Genomic DNA, 18,662 nt, shown 5'->3' on the forward strand with positions numbered 1-18,662 from the left:
AAGATGCAGTCACATTTGTGAAATTTTGGGGGAAAAAGGTCTATTTTCGAGTCACCTTTATTTATATTGTGCTTTTTACAATACAGATTGTTTCAAAGCAGCTTTACAGAGATAACAGGAAAATAATGCAACAAAGTTTGTTTCTGCTGGACAGCAGATCTAGAAGACCCATAGGACCCATGGCCCATAGGTGGCGCTATAGCACAAAAAAAATCATGTTTTTGCTTAAATCTCCTTAACCCTTTGACAAAATGTATATCTCCAATTTAATTTCCGATATGCAAATTTTTCCGCCATTTTGAATTTTGTCCAAAACCTACTTTTGTGAACTAGTAGAGTTTTTTTTTTTGGCCAATCGGAACCAAACCAGTGCAGAAATGTTCTCTGGAGTCTGAATATCAATATTTATCGAAAAAATAGTTGAAATTTCGATTCACGGTCACAAAGGGTCGCCAAAACGTTCGAAGTAGGCGGAGCCAGTTTTACTAAAATGGTTATAACTCGTGAAAGAAATGAGAGATTTTCACTAAACTTGGTACACGTGTATGAGTTCAATCTGGGGTCACAGTAAAAAAATCGCGACGATTGAACACTAGGTGGCGCTATAACATGAAAAAAACATGAAAAGGGCTATAACCACCTGACTGTTAGTCCGATTGACTTGAAAATTGAAAACATGGCCGCCATTGGCCAATGAAGTTGAGCACCTATTAGACAAGGTTAACGGAGGCCGATCGGAACGAAACTCGATGGGCATGTTCAACTCATGGCCCTAGAGATCTGTAAGAATTTTGAAAGAAATCGGCCACTAGTTGGCGCTAACAACTTTTATGGCTCTGTAATCACGTGGTGTTACACTCATCCACACAATATGCATATTTGATAGATCTGCTCATGCTGAACAACTTTGCCTCTAGAACCACTAATGTCAATCAAACCGTTCATTAAATATTTACGAATATGTTAAAAACCTACTTTTGCATTTTTCGCATGGCTATAATAGGGTCATATAGAAAATGGGCGTGGGAAAATGCACTCAAAAGCCTATAAATCCTAAACGAAAACTCAGAACTTCACAAAAATTGATGCGCATATGTGTCATAACATGCTAAAGAAGCATGGAAAATTTTATGGAGATCAGACCAAAGGTGGCGCTATAACTGTTAAAACGCTTTAAAACCATATATTTCCTATAGTAAATTGCCATCTTTTCCATCTATGATCATATAATTTTCATATAATAATGTTCAAAACCAATGCAGTACAATTCTCTGGACTCTCTAGATCAATAATTATCAGAAAAAGTTGAACTTCTTCATTTGGATGGCTATAATAGGGTCACATCAAAATGTAGCCTTGACCAATGTCCCCGAAAGCCTCCAGATCTTCTTAAAAACAAGTCAGAACATGATATGACTCTTAATAAGCATGAAAAATTTCAGACAGATCGGACAAAATTTGCCTCTATAACAGTTAAAAAGGTGAAAATGATATAACATGGCATATTAAGCCAAGAAGTGGTATTTTACTGCCCCCTGCTGTCATTTCATTAAACTACTCCCTAATATTGTTATATAATTCATATTTAGACTTTATGAAATCATTATTTTAACATTTACAATCACGTTTTGTCAAAACTCATCTATTGGAGTATTACTGTTGACAACTGTGTCACTGAGAAATGGAAATGGAAAACGAAAGTAAAACGGCATTTAAGCCACGCCCCCGAATACAAATTCACTCATAACTCGAAAACGGAAAGTCCTTGCGCGCTCAAATTTTGATGGTAAGGACCTCTCCAGGCTCTTGATTGAAACGTGTCGTCGCCAGAGGCGGACAGAGTACACAGCTTCATTACTTGAGTAAAAGTACAGATACCCCATGCTAAATTTTACTCAAGTACAAGTAAAAGTACTACAGTCAGATGTCTACTTAAGTAAAAGTATTAAAGTACTTGTTTTTAAAAGTACTTGAGTATCAAGAGTACAAGAGTACATTTTCTAAATATTGCATTACTACTGCCACAGTGCTTACATTGGTAAACACAGCAAACACTTGAAGCGAAAACTATCATCAACTTGTTCAGAAAATTGAAATAGTCTGGATGGTAGGAGAAGACTCATGAATATTCATTAGGGAAGTCATCCCTGATTGGTCTGATGACCTACCCCTAACCCCACCCCTAAACCTACCCGTCACTGGGGTTAAGACCAATCAGGGATGACTTCCCTAATGAATATTCATGAGTCTTCCCCTACCATCCTGGGCTGCGTCTTCATCCATTGTTTCGTCCATGGTTTCGTCTCTTATCTAAATCTGACCATGGAGTTGACTTTGGTGGAAAGCTGAAGGTGATTGCTGATAGGCTGTCCCAATCAGTGGCGTCTGCACAATCCAATCACATTTGAGAGGGAAACAACAAATTGAGGGTTTCCGAGATGTTTCTTTTTTCCTTTTTTATTTTATTTTTTATTTTTAGAAGAAGTAACGGGTACTCACAGTTATGGATAGAAATGTAGTGGAGTAAAGAGTACAATATTTGCCTCTCAAATGTACTTGAGTAAAGTCATGAGTACTCCCCAAAAATGATACTCGAGTAAAGTACAGATCCCTCAAAAGTACTGTACTCAAGTAAATGTACTCCGTTACTGTCCGGCTCTGGTCGTTGCGGGCCTCGGGAGCGTGCCCCCCGCGGATCGCTAGTCGGCGGGACCCCCGATTTTGAACGGCCGTAACTCCCGACCCAGACCACCCCGAACCTTGTGTGAGAGCTCGTTGGAAAGAGCCCGTCCTTGGCTAGCTTCGATTCAAATGTGGTGTAATTTGCCCTGGGCATTCCAGAGATAAAAGCCCCAAAAGATATGCATTTGAACGGTCATAACTCCCGGCCCCAATCGCCCAAAAACACCTTGATGGTCTCATTCAACAGGGCTCCTCAAGCACTATCTATGCTCTGAGTTTTAGAATTTTTCGCCTTCTGGTTCCCGAGATATAAGTGAAAAACCACATTCCCATTCATTAATTCATTCAATCACTTCAACTGTAAGATGGAAGCTGTAATACCACTGTCCACTAGAGGGAGCAGCAGGATTGCACATGACCTTTTCATTAGTCTTCAGTATTGGGAAACAAACAAATGCTTTAAAAAGCAATCTTTTTTTCTTTCTTTTTTTTTTCTTTCTTTTTTTATATTATTAGATCACAAAGGAATTCCTATAGACCAATAAATACATTTTCTCAATAACATATCCCAAAACATTAAAAACTGTGTGTGTGTGTGTGTGTGTGTGTGTGTGTGTGTGTGTGTGTGTGTGTGTGTGTGTGTGTGTGTGTGTGTGTAAGCATGCATTATTGACTTAACATGGAAAAACTGGTTTGCTTTAGTGCAGAAAACTGGTGAAAATCATGAGGTTTAAAGTGAAAGTGAGCCAATAAGTGGTCTTCTACTGCCCTCTGCTGGCCATTCTACTGATTAATGAAGTCTTTTCACATGTGCTCACATTCATATTTAGACTCTAAAAATCACTTATATAACAATAACTATTATAACACAATCATATTTTGTCAGTGTTTATCACTTCATTTGCACTGACACTTCACATAATTGCTAGTAATGTGGTAAATCATGGTAAATCACACTAGAAACATGGTAAATCATAGTAAATAATACTAGAATGTGGTGTATCAAGGTAAATCATGCTAGAATCCTGGCAAATCATTCTAGAACATGGTATATCATGGTAAATCATGCTAGAACATGGTAAATCATGGTAAACTATGCTAGAACAGGGTAAATCATGGTAAACCATGATAAATCATGATAAACTATGGTAAATCATGTTAGAATGTGGTATATCATGGTAAATCATGCTAGAACAGGGTAAATCATGGTAAACTATGATAAATCATGCTAAACAATGCTAAACCATGCTAGAATCACAGTAAACGATGGTAAATCATACTAGAATGTAGTATATCATGGTAAATCATGCTAGAATATGGTAAATCAAGGTAAACTTAGATAAAATCATGGTAAACTATGTAAATCATGCTAGAATCATAGTAAATAATACTAAAATATGGTAAATTGTTGTGGGAGGGGCCTATTTTACTAAAATGGCTATAACTCAAGAAGTAAATGAGATATCTTCACCAAACTCAGTACACATGTGTATGGGTTCAATTTGAGGTCACAGTAAACAAGTTTATGGAGATTAGACCATAGGTGGCGCTATAACTGTTAAAAAGCTTTAAAACCATATATTTCCCCTTGGTAAACTGCCTGTATTGGCTGTAAATGGTCTTTTCCATCTGTTATGTCAGTGGTTACATGCTTGCTAAATAAATCTTAATAACTTTTGATGCTTTTGTGCTTAAATGCCTTAAAGGCCTTAACTGCTTGAACCCCGATAAATGCTGCTTGTTACTTTTATATCTGTCTAAAGTAAATTGTCTTTCTGTAAATATATGGTGTTTTATATGTTTTGCCATATAAATACTCATAAAAAGACAAGAATAATGTCTAAATTAAAGTCATACTTTTTCAGACAAAAAGTGCAGACAAAAACGTTGTCAAAACGATCCCCATTCACACAGATCCACGAAAACGATTAGTAATGCTGTATTATTCATGCCATGCCTGTAGTTGGCGATGTCCCTTTGTAAAGAAACACTATGCTCCCATAGATAGAACATGTATTACGCATGCGCATGATGTCACTGTTTTCAAAAGTTTGCATTTTCAGACCCCCAAAATGCCAATGTTGTGTAAATGAACAGCCAAAACGTATAAAACGTTTTCTATTTTTAGTTTAAAACGGTGTCGTGTAAACGGCCTCTAACTTGGTTCACATTCTATCTGGTAGTATATAAATTGGTAGCATATTTAAACATTCCATTTGAGCACATTTTTTATTTTATTTTTTCCCTTAAGAATGCATTTTGTAACTTTTTTGGACCAGAAATTCCTTTTTGAATTTAAATAAAAGTAAACCCTCTCACTGACCAATATTGCATCCTAACAGTAACGCAGCATAAATGTATTCAAGATGCATTTATTACATTGTTATTACTCAGTATAAAGAATGTAAAGTGTCTCAGAAGTACATTTCGATGCATCTCAAAAACCTATTTTTGCAACACATATATAGACATTTAGTCAATTTCAGTTTGGTGAAAAGTGTTGAATTTTTGCTCTTTCAAAAAGGCTTCAACATGTAAACTTGTTAAAAACCTACTGTATGTGTCACACGGGGTCTGGAGAAGATGAAGACAGACGACATGATTATAAAATATCAACAAGGTTTATTAAACTAGAAGGCAGCAGGCATAGCAGTGTGCACTAACACAAATAATAACCGACAACTGAAGAGTGAACAAGGAAGAATTTAAATACACAGTGGTGACAAACTAAATGAGCAGCTGAGATGAGTGGTTAGTGTCCATGGAAACAGATGAGTGGTGGGAAACAAAGACAAAGAACATGTGACTGATGAAAACAAACTAGATGTCCATGAAAACTAAAACAAACTGAACATAACTGTAACAGCATGTAAATGTGATAGTTTTTGATTGAGCTACAATTGGGTTAAAGGAACACTCAGTGCAAGTTAAAGGTTAATAAAACTGTCTAATGAATTGTAGGTGTGAATATAAAAGACACTTTCAGAGATCCCGCTTTGGGCATACTTCAACTGCATATTCAGCTTCTTCCTCTCTAAGACACATATAGACATGTGAGTGTTTCAAAAGTGTAAATGAATAATATATTTTAATATTTGCATTTGATTAAAATGCATTTTGCCTTGGATCATCTCTGACATGATAGAAGTGGATGGATAGCCTACACATTTTTATATTTAAAAGAAACTGTAACATCAGGATCGAACGTATGACGTTAAGCAATGGTTCTCAACTGTATTTTTTTGTCTATTTTTTAAGAAAGGTAAAATAGTTTAGCCTGTCAACATTTTATTATTAGAATTTTATTTTATCTGTTTCAATAATGTTATTTTGTATTTTATTAATATTTTTATACTTATAATTGTTTTTTTTTGTTTTTTGTTTTCATTTTTCCACATACGAACACAACTTTGTTTACCTCTTCACTAAACCATTGTTCACCATGACAGAGGAGGGCAGCCCAGAGGGGTTCTTTGAGTCCAGACCAATGGAGTATTCAGACAGTAATAAGAAAACATCTCAGGCCAAATGCTGCTCCCCAAGCCTAAAGGCAAGAGACATTGTCTTTGACCATATACGTTTAACCGAGCAACAAGTGTAGAACCACTATTAGCTGATTATCTGTTTTAATAGTGGTGTATAATAGCTGTTATACTTTTGACAAAAAAAAAAAAAAAAAAGTGAAATCTTCTGCCTTAATCTTTTTTCTACCCTTGTGACCGGAAAGATCTTTATTGGTGTACTTGCCTTCTGTTATTTCTCCAAATCCATGACGGGGGCTTACACCACAAGCACCATCACTCAGATTGAGAGGCGGTTTGAGATCCCAAGTTCTACTGTTGGTATCATCAATGGCAGTTTTGAAATGGGTAAGTTGAGATGTGTCGAGCTGCACTGAGAAATGAGGGCCGAGGTTCACCCATTAGATGAGTACTTATAGCAGTGAGTCACACCACTAAGGCTGTAATGTGACTGAATTTCTGTTCATACTTTAAAAATGGGACAGTTGATTGTTTGTATGCTATGAAACAACAAATAACTTGTTGAATAAAGTCACATTTGCTTGCAGGTAATCTGTTGGTCATCACTGTGGTAAGTTACTTTGGCGCTAAGTTTCATAGGCCCAAGATCATTGGAGCAGGGGTCCTGTTGATGGGTATAGGGACACTGATAATGGCTTTACCTCACTTCATTATGGACCGGTGAGTAACGTTCATGGGTCAATGACAAATGAGGGTGTCTGATGAAGAAAAGTCCCTAGAATTTTACTCTTTGTATTCATGTTTAGTTTCATATGATTTTAGAACACTTTTATAACATTTTCATGAAAAGTTCAAATTTAATGACTCAACAAATTTGTATAAAGTCCAAGCATTAAGTAAAATGTTCCTTATCTGATATTTTAAGAGATTTGTTGATTATAAAAGATGTGTTTTCAAGTCATTGTATCTGTCAATTATTTTAATGTAATACTGAATAAATTAATTGTTGGCCATCACATAATTAGTATATTCATACTAAAATATTTAATAAAGATCCACCTCATAACGATAAGTATTCTTCAAGATCTGTATTTTAAATGCATTTACTATTTATGTGTCTGTTTGTTTCTGACAGGTACAAGTATGATACAGCTGCCGCCCACACTAATGATGCTGATAATTTCACAATGAGATCCACATGCTCATCTGACACCCAGAATACTGTTCAACAGCTTGTGTCCGGTAATGCATGGTTATATGTGGAAAAGCATGTGAGATATTTTAATTGTAAATTGCAGTAAAATACCCAACAGAGCACTCTATATGGGTTGAATAGGATGCCAAAAAGGGGAAGAGGAAAGCTCGCCCACATGGGTGATTGTGCTGTTGGGAAACATTATTCGTGGCATTGGGGAAGCCAGCATCGACCCTTTGGGAATGTCTTTCATAGATGATAATGCACACCCAGAAAACTCTGTTTTTTACATTGGTGAGAAAATTATTCTGTTTGTGTTTTTTTTTTTTTTTCTCAAACTGAAGTACCCTTGTCCCTTAGTCCATTTTTTTTTTCTGTAGGTTGCCTGCACACACTCAAAGTCATCGGGTCAATTTTCGGTTACTCGCTTGGATCTCTGTGTGCTATTATTTACGTGGACATTGGCTCAATAAGTAGAGGTGAGTTAAAATTGTTATAACTTAGAAGTCACTAACAAGAAAGTACCAAAAGGAAGTGCAGTATTACTCAGTTTGTTTTGATCTGTACCATGGTAGCACTGCCTCTTTGAAGTACCTTGAGGTACCATGACAAATACCATGGTACTGTATATGAATATGGTAATGGTCCAGGGTGGGGTCAGAGGGTCGGTAGGGTCTCAAGCTGGAAAACGTCTCGGTTAAGTATGTAACCCTCGTTCCCTGAGTAGGGAACGGAGATGTTACGTCAGTGACGACGAATGGGGTTTCGCTTAGAAAGCCTATCATCTTCGAGTATATAAAACGAGCCAATGGCAATGAAATGCCATGGGTCTGCGGAATTTGCATAGCATAACTCCGCCCCACCCTGTGGGTATATAAGGAAGTACGCCGGCAACATGCAGATATGTCTTCGCTGAGGAGCCGCGTTCCAGCGGTACAGCGGAAGTGGCAGGGAGACGTAACGTCTCCATTCCCTACTCAGGGAACGAGGGTTACATACGAGACGTTCCCTTTCATGGTCACTACGAGATACATCAGGGACGACGAATGGGGTTCCCAGTCTAATCACGCCACCTCTCGGCTGTCTTCCAGTGCCCTGCGTAAGTCTGAGCTCCTTGTCGTGAGACTGGCACGGACGAAGGAGTCCTACTTAACACAGGAATACCAAGGTACACTGGGAAGCATATCTCAATGGAAATATGCAATTATGCCCAGCCCGAAGGGGGGACTTGGAATACACATATGACCCCGAGGGGCTGCATATGGAGTATCACTGGGGTGTCCAGACACAGGTTAAATATTTCAACCCCAGGGGTGGCAAGGTGGCTTGCCGAGGGAAAGACACATGCTCAGAGAGGCTTACAGTGGAAATACACATGTGGGGGTCACCCAGAGGGGGAACCATGCACATGGAGGCACCTAGCCAAGTGCAAAAGCTGCCGGTGGCATAACTCTGGCGTTGATGTTGACAGTGCTGGAGGAGACTCAGGGCTTATTAGGCTCACCTGAGGAGAATATCGCACATATCCCATCCGTGGAGAGGAATGGCGAGCAAGCGAAGACACCTGAGCAGAATCTAGTACCGGCTGGTTGAAGCGAGTACATGAGAAGAAACTGGCTCCACTCGGAGATTGTAGAATCTCGCGAATGTGTTAGGTGTCGCCCAGCCTGCAGCTCTGCAGATGTCTGTTAGCGAGGCGCCATGTGCTAGAGCCCAAGAGGAAGCCACACTCCGGGTGGAGTGGGCCGTCACACCAAGGGGGCACGGTTGACCTTGCTGCTGGTATGCCAAAGCAATGGCGTCCACTATCCAGTGAGACAACCTTTGCTTGGAGAGAGCCTTTCCCTTCAGCTTCCCACCATGACAGACAAAGAGCTGGTCTGAGGTCCTGAAACACTGCGTTCTGTCTACGTAAGCGCGGAGGGTGCGTACTGGACAGAGCAGTGCCAAGGCTGGGTCTGCCTCCTCCAAGGGCAGCGCTTGCAGGTTCACCACCTGATCTCGAAAGGGAGTGGTGGGATCCTTGGGCACATATCCAGGCTGGGGTCTCAGGATCACGTGAGAGTTAGCCGGCCCGAATTCCAGGCATGCTTGGTCAACTGAAAATGCCTGCAGGTCCCCTACCCTCTTGATGGAGGCCAATGCAACCAGGAGCGCTGTCTTCATTGACAGGAACTTAAGCTCCACTGATTGTAGAGGCTCAAAGGGAGCACTCTGCAGGGCAGTTAGTACCACTGAGAGGTCCCAAGAGGGTACCAGAGGAGGGCGAGGAGGATTCAGTCTCCTCGCCCCTCTCAGGAACCTGATGATCAGGTCGTGCTTTCCAACGGACTTACCTTCAACTGCGTCATGATGTGCGGCAATGGCGGCAACATACACTTTCAGGGTGGAGGGAGACAGCCTTCGCTCCAACCCTTCTTGCAGGAAGGAAAGCACGACACTGATAGGGCATTTCGTGGGGTCTTGTTGTTTAGAAGAACACCAGTTGACGAAGAGGTTCCACTTCAACGCATAGGCATGTCTCGTGGACGATGCTCTAGCGAAAGTGATGGTAGCCACCACCGCTGGTGGTAGGGTACTCAAACCTGCCTCGTCCCGTCCAGGAGCCACACGTGGAGGCTCCAAAGATCAGGACGAGGGTGCCAAAGGGTGCCCCGTCCCTGAGAAAGCAGGTTCTTCCTCAGAGGGATTGGCCAGGGAGGTGCTGTCGCGAGGAGTACTAGTTCTGGGAACCAGGTGCGGTTGTGCCAATATGGGGCAACCAAAATGACCTCCTCGTCCTCCCTTGATTTTGCGCAAGGTCTGCGCAAGAAGGCTCACTGGGGGAAACGCATACTTGCGGAGGCCCCGCGGCCAGCTGTGCGCCAGTGCATCCGTGCCGAGCGTGCCCTCGGTCAGGGAATAAAACAGGTTGCAGTGGGACAAGTCGTGGGAGGCAAACAGATCTACCTGTGCATCCCCGAACTGATCCCAAATCAGCTGAACTGTCTGGGGATGGAGTCTCCATTCTCCAGGGAGAGGCCGAAGCCGAGACAGCTCGTCGGCCGCACGGTTCAGGTCTCCCGGGATATAAATGGCTCGAAGTGACCTCAGATGCTTCTGACTCCATATGAGGAGGTGGCGGGCGAGTTGTGACATACGGCGGGAGCGCAGACCACCTTGTCGGTTGATGTACGCTACTGTCGCGGTATTGTCTGATCGGACTAGTACGTGCTGACCCCTGAGCAATGCACGGAAGCGGTGCAGGGCGAGACGTACAGCCAGCAACTCGAGGCAATTGACATGCCAAAGGCGCTGGGGTCCTGTCCAGGAGCCCGCAGCCGTATGTCCATTGCACATGGCGCCCCAGCCCGTGGTGAAGGCATCTGTTGATACAACAACATGCCTGGAAACTCGTTCTAAGGGCACACCCGTAGAAAACTGAGGTTCGTCCACAGGGTGAAGGTCTGACGGCAGGTCGGAGTCACTGGGACTCGGAGCGTGCCGTGTTGCCATGCCCACCTCGGGACTCGATCGCGAAGCCAAAGCTGAAGCTGTCTCATATGAAGCAATCCGAGTGGCGTTACTGCGCTGCGGATGCCATATGCCCCAGGAGCCTCTGAAATAGTTTCAGTGAAACCATACTCTTTCCCTCGAACTGACGAGAGGCAAGTCAGCAGTGACTGCGCGTGTTCGCTCGTAAGCTGCGCGCACATGGCGACCGAGTCGATTTCCATACCGAGAAAAGAGATCCTCTGCACGGGGCAGAGTTTGTTCTTCTCCCAGTTGCCCCGAAGGCCCAGACGAGCTAGGTACCGGAGCACTAGGTCCCTGTGTTCGCAAACCTGGTCTCGAGAGTGAGCTAGGATCAGCCAGTCGTCGAGATAGTTCAGGATGCGAACCCTGTGTTCCCGTAGAGGAACAAGGGCTGCCTCGAAGACCTTCGTGAAGACGCGAGGAGACAGGGCTAGCTCAAAAGGGAGAACCGCGTACTGGTATGCCTGCCCCTCAAAAGCAAACCGTAGGAACGGTCTGTGTCAAGGAAGAATGGAGACATGGAAGTAGGCGTCCTTCAGGTCGATCGCTGCAAACCAATCCTGCGGACGCACGCATTCGAAAATGCGTTTGGCCGTGAGCATCTTGAACGGCATTCTGTGAAGGGAGCGGTTCAAGACGCGCAGGTCCAGGATTGGTCGTAACCCACCGGATTTCTTCGGTACAATGAAGTAGGGGCTGTAGAACCCGGACTTCATTTCGGCTGGAGGGACAGTCTCGATCGCACCCGCTCTCATGACAGGGGCATTGCCACCGACCATAGTGAAGCGGACTCCCCTGAAGCGGGGAGGAGACCGCGTGAACTGAATCGTGTAGCCGAGCCTGGTGGTCCTCGCGACCCAGCGGGACAGTCTGGGAAGCTCTAGCCAGGCTCCCAAGAACTGTTCCAGCGGGGTCATGCGGACCACAGACGTACCCTCGGTGGTGCAGCGAGGCAGAATGACCGGCCCAGGCGTGGGTGGCATAGTGGCCCGGTGCGGGGGCACAGTCATTAGCCGCTTCCTGCCAGAGGAGGCCAGGGGAGGACCAGCGTCCCACGGGGCGTGCTCTGGCAGGGGTCTGGCGACAGAGGGGGACAAGAGTGGTGAGGCTCGTGAGCGGCGCGCACTGTCATCCGAGAACTCTGTGTGCTCAGAGATGGGTGTGTCAGTTCTTTCTTTAACCGAAATAGGTTGCTGCCCGTCGTTGGATTCGGGAAACCAAGGATTCTCCCCCGGCCCTCCACCGGGGGAAGGAGCGGCCCTGCTACCGTCTCCTGGAAAGAACTGGATGCCATCTCTGAGCAGCCCGTCTCAGGAGTGCCGCTTTGCCTGGCGTTTAGCGGGGCGTGGGGCGGGAGAGGGCTGTGGCGCCTTCCTGCGGCTTCCTCCACGACGCGGCCCGGATGAAGGCTGCTGCTGGGGCCGTGCGGGAGGGGCGGGAGCCGCGGGAGGGCGCCCTCGGCGGCGAGCAGACTGAGGCACCTGTGCCGATGGCTGGGTGGAGGCAGCAGCGGGCCGTTGGGGCAGGACATGTTTTAAAGCCTCAGTCTGCTTCTGAGCAGTCGAGAACTGCTGGGCAAAGTCCTCGACTGCACCGCCGAAGAAGCCAGCCTGGGATATGGTGGTGTCGAGGAAACGGGTTCGCTCGGCCTCCCGCATATCGGCCAGGTTGAGCCACAGGTGTCGCTCCTGGACCACACATGTGGACATCACCTGACCCAGGGAGCGTGCGGTCACCTTCGTCGCACGGAGAGCAAGCTCGGTGGCTGCACGCAGCTCATCAAAGAGCCCTGGGTCAGTCCTCCCCTCGTGCATGTCCCTGAGCATCTGGGCCTGTTAGACCTGCAGAGTGGCCATGGCATGCAGTGAGGAGGCTGCCAGCCCCGCACAAGGGTGGAGGAGAACCTACAGGCCTTGGAGGGGTGCTTAGGCTCACCGCAGGAAGAAGCACTCTGCGGACATAGTTGCATGGCAACAGAGCGTTCAACCTGGGGAACCCCAGTGTACCCTTTGGCAGCCGCCTGATCGAGAGGAGGCAAGGCGGAGGAGGTCGCCGAGCGGGGTGGCTTCCAGGACCTCGTGACCTCCTCACGTCCGGGAAGAATGGCATTGGGGTTGCACACTGACGGGGATAAGCGGCCGCACCCAAAAACCAATCGTCCAGCCGCGAGTGCACTGGACCGGGTGGCGGAGACCACTCGAGGCCAATGGCCGCGGCTGCCCGGGAAAGCATGGCCGTCAGCTCGGGATCAGACTCGGACAATGCTGGCACAACCAAAGGCAGCACAGCCGAATTCTCACTTCCCGAGGACTCACGCCCACCTTGTGATACAGCTATCGACATCTCATCATCATCTGGAGCACCTGAAAGAGACCCGCGGCACGCCAACAGACTGTACCACGGGCTCAATCGGAGCGCTCTCGGGTTGCACTGTGCTAGAGGGGGGTGTAGAGCGTGGAATAGTCGGTGCTTTGTTCCACACCGTAACCCTCAGTTCACCCTGGCCGCCAGCCGAAGTACCAGCTCTTGCAGAGCTCGTAGATCGGGGTGCGGATGAGGGGATTCTCCCTCGAACGAGGTCATTGAGTCTCGAACGCAATAGCGCGATGGTCATGTTCCCGCAATGGGTGTCCCTGTCTCCTCATCCACAAACGCTGCCTTAGCGTGGTCAACGCCCAGACACGCAAGACAGCGATTGTACCCAACAGAATCAGATATGACGTGACCGCAACCGGAAGTGCACGGGCGAGGCATCTTTAAAAAGACGTGCCGCGTGCAATGCTCTTTTGTGAAAGGAGATTCTCCGCAAAGTGTTGAAGCGACCAGGGAGATGAACACACAAACACAGGCAAATCACTGCACAGATAAGCAGGGAATGTGCACTCGCTGGAACTCGCTGTCACACCAACACCTGGAGAGAGGCTCGTCTCGAAGAGAAATAGAGATGAACTCAGAATTGGCTGTGGAGTGAAGTGAATGAACTTGGCTCTGAAGCGAAAACATATCTGCATGTTGCCGGCGTACTTCCTTATATACCCACAGGGTGGGGCGGAGTTACGCTATGCAAATTCCGCAGACCCATGGCATTTCATTGCCATTGGCTCATTTTATATACTCGAAGATGATAGGCTTTCTAAGCGAAACCCCATTCGTTGTCACTGACGTAACTCGTAGTGACCACGAAAGGGAACAGGGGACTACCACAGAAGCACTGTCAGAGTAGAAGACCACCATGGCAGAACAGTTGAACACGAGATGAGGTGCAAGAGTGAGACGAGGTGCGAGACGAGGTGCAAGAGTGAACTCTGACCCGATGCTTGACGTATTGACGAACGCAGAAGCACAGAGGATAGAGCAAAACAAAACACAGGTCATGAATTGGAAGTCTAGGAGCTTGAGTTTGTTGCCCAGCCCTATTTGTTTGAACCACGAGAGGTGTCTATTCTCACCTAAGCTTACAATACTCCTACATCCTACGTCATGCGTCAGGTCAGAGTTCACTCTTCAGCCGGAACTAGACTCGTGGACTGTTGTTACCGGAAGCTAGAGATTATAGTTTATAAAGAAGAAAGTCATAAACACCTAGGATGGCTTGAGGTTGAGTTAGTAAATTATAAGATAATTTAAATTTTTGGGCGTACTAACAAATATTAAGAATATTTGGTCATGTCAAAGACGAGGAGAACCAGACAAAACAATGAAACCCACCATAGGTAACCAGCCGTGTGGGTGGTGCCACAGGGATCACCACTGTTTCAGGGAACATTTTTGTCAGCACACTGATAGGTGTGATAGAATATATGGAGTGGGCGAATAGTGAAATGAGGTGGTGAGCACGGTGGAGGTTTTAATATATATTCACATAAATTGTTTATTTGTATATTTTCTTCTCATTATCAGAGAGTGTGACCATCACCCCTCAGGACTCTCGCTGGGTTGGGGCCTGGTGGTTGGGTTATGTGGTTTCTGGGCTGTTGACTCTGCTTGCTGCTTTGCCTCTCTGGTTCCTGCCAAGAGCTTTACCTGAAAACCCCCAAACCTATGAGCTAGACAACCCCTCAAAACAACATAAACACACACCCAGCATTACAGAGATAGCTAAAGGTATGGTAACCTTACAGAGTGCACGTGTGTGTGTGTGTGTGTTCGTGTGTGTTCGTGTGTGTGTGTGTGTGTGTGTGTGTGTGTGTGTGTGTGTGTGTGTGTGTTTGTGTTTGTGTTTGTGTGTGTGTGTGTGTGTCATTATGGAGCTTGACACTGTCAGTTTCTTTTAATTATAAATATTGAAAAGGTGGCCAGGAGATCCTCCAGACAATCAATGTGAACAGATCACCGTAATACAGGTTTGGAAAAATATAAGTTTGCAGGAAACTAATGGAGCTTATTATTATAAATTATAACGTGTTATTTTGGTCTACTATGACAATGTAAAAATAAATAAATAAGTAAAAGAGAATGTTCTCAAAAATGCCTATTTGCTTGTTTTCTAGATTTTGGGCCGTCTCTGAAGCGTCTGCTCACCAACAAGATCTATCTCCTGTACCTGGTTTCCAATGTAGTGGCATTCAATGCCTTTGTCATAGTCAGAACATATACGCCAAAGTATTTGGAACAACAGTTTGGACAAAGTGCATCCAAGACCAACTTACTCATAGGTGACATCTGCCATGATTGCGAGATGTCCATGTTTTTTGTTTTTTTTACTGGCTGTTTAAACTGAGTGTGCTTATATATTTCTGTAGGAGTGATATCTATTCCGCCAGCGGCTCTGGGTATGTTCCTGAGTGGGTGGATAATGAAGAGGTTTAAACTGGATCTGCTGGGATCTGCAAGAATGTCGTTTTTCACTGCAATTGCTGCATTGTTTCTCACCATACCTTGCTTTGCTCTTAGCTGTGAAAATACAGATATCGCTGGGGTCACGGTGCCCTATCAAGGGTACTTTCATCTCTAGTCATACTCTTTGTATACATCTTATTGCATCATGGAAACTATACATTATCCATCAATTGAATCTATCCTTAATGAACTGCTTGCCCTATCTAGGGTCAAATAAATATGAAATATAATATAATCAGTTGTTTATGTGGCAGATCTGTAGAAGTTCAGAATATAAGCAGTGACGTACTCACTTCTTGCAATGCCGACTGTGGGTGTCCTGACTTCCAATGGGATCCAGTGTGTGGACAGAATGGAGTGACCTACATCTCTCCTTGTCACGCAGGCTGCAGTTCCAGTCATGGCACAGGACAGAATATGGTGAACAACTATCTTAAACTCTTGACCTCAAATTCATTATTACATGTGTTTGAGTGTCTTTTCTTTCTTTCTTTTTTTTTCATTTGCATGTCTTTGTCAGACATTCCACCACTGTACATGTGTCCAGAGCTGGGGAATGAGTGCTGGGAACTCCTCTGCAGTGCTTGGACGGTGTTCACGAGAGAACAGATGTACTTTAATGTTCTACATCTATCTGGCGCTGCAGTCTTTTGCCTTCTTTGTGTACTGTCTGGGCACTGTTCCCTTCTTCATCATCTCATTGAGGTTCTGTTTAATTACTTTACAACATATCTTGCAGTGATTAATCACAACTTTGTTTTATTCCACAATGGTATATATACCATATTTATATGGATGAAATTTGTATTAAATGTTGTATATATCCTTGCAGAATTGTGGATCCTGAGCTGAAGTCTCTCTCAATGGGCATGCTACTGTTAGTTTTAAGAGTTTTGGGTAAGTTCACATTTGGAGTGCCTAATTGTGTAATGTTTTGGTTTACTTAGAAGAAGTGTCCCAATAATTTAAATTAAATTACAGATGTTATTCACATTAAGGTCTGGCACAGCATTGTTTTTAATGTAATTTCACTCTTTTAAAGGTGGTATTCCTGCTCCCATTTACTTTGGGGCTCTTATTGACTCTACCTGTCTGAAATGGGGTCACAAGAAATGTGGTGGAAGAGGCACTTGCAGAATGTATGCCACTGAGACTTTTAGGTGAGCAAATCTGGCAGGAGTATTCTATGTAGCCCCAACTGATGCATGCTAAAATGTAATGTGACCCTCATTAGGTTCCTGTTTCTGGGACTGGTCAACTGTCTCCGGCTGTTAGGATATATCCTGTTATGGGTGGCCATCACACAGATTAACAGGAAAGTACAGAATGATAAACGGTTGTCCAAGGACAAAGAACTGCAGGTGACTGTGTTGTATGGTCCAGGACAGAACAATACTCTAAAATAATGTTCTGCATTATTAGGGGTTCAAGCACGAAGACCTTCTTTGCTTTCAATTATGAAATTATTCAAATAAAAACATTCAAATGATCTTACCTGGACTTACTTTTAAAGATTAGTAATAAAACATTTTCTCTTGACAACAGGGAAAGCTAGTATGTTTGCTTAGCATACCGTCAAAAACTACAATTTATGAGTTTAATATCATGTTTTGATATTATTTTTGATATAAAATCAAAATGACTTGAAATTACTTCTGTGGTTTCATGTGTGAGAATATATTATTTTATTAAATTCTATAATACAGGCTATGTTGATTAGCATTGCATTAATGGGTTAGTTCACCCAAAAATAAAAATTAGCCCATGATTTACTCACACATAATTAATATAAATGTCCTGGCTCCTCCAAGTTTTATGATGGCAGTGAATGGCTGGAAAAATTTAAAAACTCAAAAAAGTGCATCCATTCATGATAAAAAAAAATACTCCACATTGCTCCAGTGGGTTAATAAAGGCCTTCGGAAGCGAAGCCATGGATTTTTGAAAAATACCCATATTTATAACTTTATAATCTAAAATAACTAGCTTCCGTCAGACGATCGTACGCATACTAAGCAAATTGACTTGCAAAAGTAACCTGTGACACATGTATGATGTAGAATGTTGGAGTATCGTAAGCTTAGACGCCTCTCGTGGTTTAAACAAATAGGGCTGTGCACTTTTTTGGGCTTCAAATTTTCTCTAGCCATTCACTGCCATTATAAAGCTTGGAAGAGCCAGGACATTTTTTTAATATAACTCTGATTGTATTCATCTGAAAGAAGAATGTCATATACACCTAGGATGGCTTGAGGGTGAATAAATCAGGGGCTAATTTTCCTTTTTTGGTGAACTATCCCTTTAAAGACATACATCATTCTTATGAAAATACCTAAGATATCGCTATCATGTGTTTGTCTTCAGTCAAATGTCTCTATTTGCATGTTATTATATCCATATTGGCATTTCCTGAAACGTCATAAGTGAATCACTTCTATGAATCTCACTTGTGGACTTTCTGCACGAGGTATGAATCAGTGTGTACTGGGCTTCCAGTATGAATGAAACAGAATTGACATGAGAGTGTTTAGCGCTCCATATCGCTATAATCTCCCCATTTTGGGTAAAAATAGAAAAATAATACTAAAGTACTTTGTAACGTAGTTACTTGAGTAGTTTTTAAGCAAACTACTTATTTACTCTTACTTGAGTCATATTATTTTTCAGTACTTCTACTTGTACTCAAGTAAATTATTACTTAAGTAGCAATACTTTTACTTAAGTACAATTATTTAGTACTCTTTCCACCACTGTAAATTTGACTGCACTCCACACTAGACTTCGACCACTGATGGTGTAGTATTTGCTTGTAGGGGTGTAACGATGCCCTCATGTCACGATTTGATACATGTCACGATACTGAACTCCCGATACGATATTATTGCGATACTCCAAGACATATGATAAAAGATTAACAAAAAATGTACTGTTGATTAAAATGCTAAATT

General features: G+C 43.6%; 1 protein-coding gene across 1 annotated transcript; it reads left to right on the plus strand.

The window, feature by feature from the left end:
* Window positions 1-6,124: 6,124 nt before the first annotated feature.
* Window positions 6,125-17,188, plus strand: LOC311071417 (solute carrier organic anion transporter family member 1C1-like; the record flags this gene model as incomplete). The annotated part of the gene is made up of 14 exons (XM_084095822.1): window positions 6,125-6,232; window positions 6,410-6,551; window positions 6,752-6,884; window positions 7,300-7,406; window positions 7,501-7,653; window positions 7,740-7,838; window positions 14,776-14,979; window positions 15,366-15,530; window positions 15,618-15,813; window positions 15,969-16,134; window positions 16,235-16,419; window positions 16,547-16,611; window positions 16,757-16,874; window positions 16,949-17,188. 14 exons carry the CDS (start codon window positions 6,125-6,127, stop codon window positions 17,118-17,120), a joined length of 2,013 nt encoding a protein of 670 aa, XP_083951948.1. The 3' UTR covers window positions 17,121-17,188.
* Window positions 17,189-18,662: the final 1,474 nt, after the last annotated feature.

Source organism: Abramis brama (genome assembly GCF_963993115.1).
Source record: "Abramis brama genome assembly, chromosome: 20".
In the NCBI taxonomy this organism is placed as follows: domain Eukaryota; kingdom Metazoa; phylum Chordata; class Actinopteri; order Cypriniformes; family Leuciscidae; genus Abramis; species Abramis brama.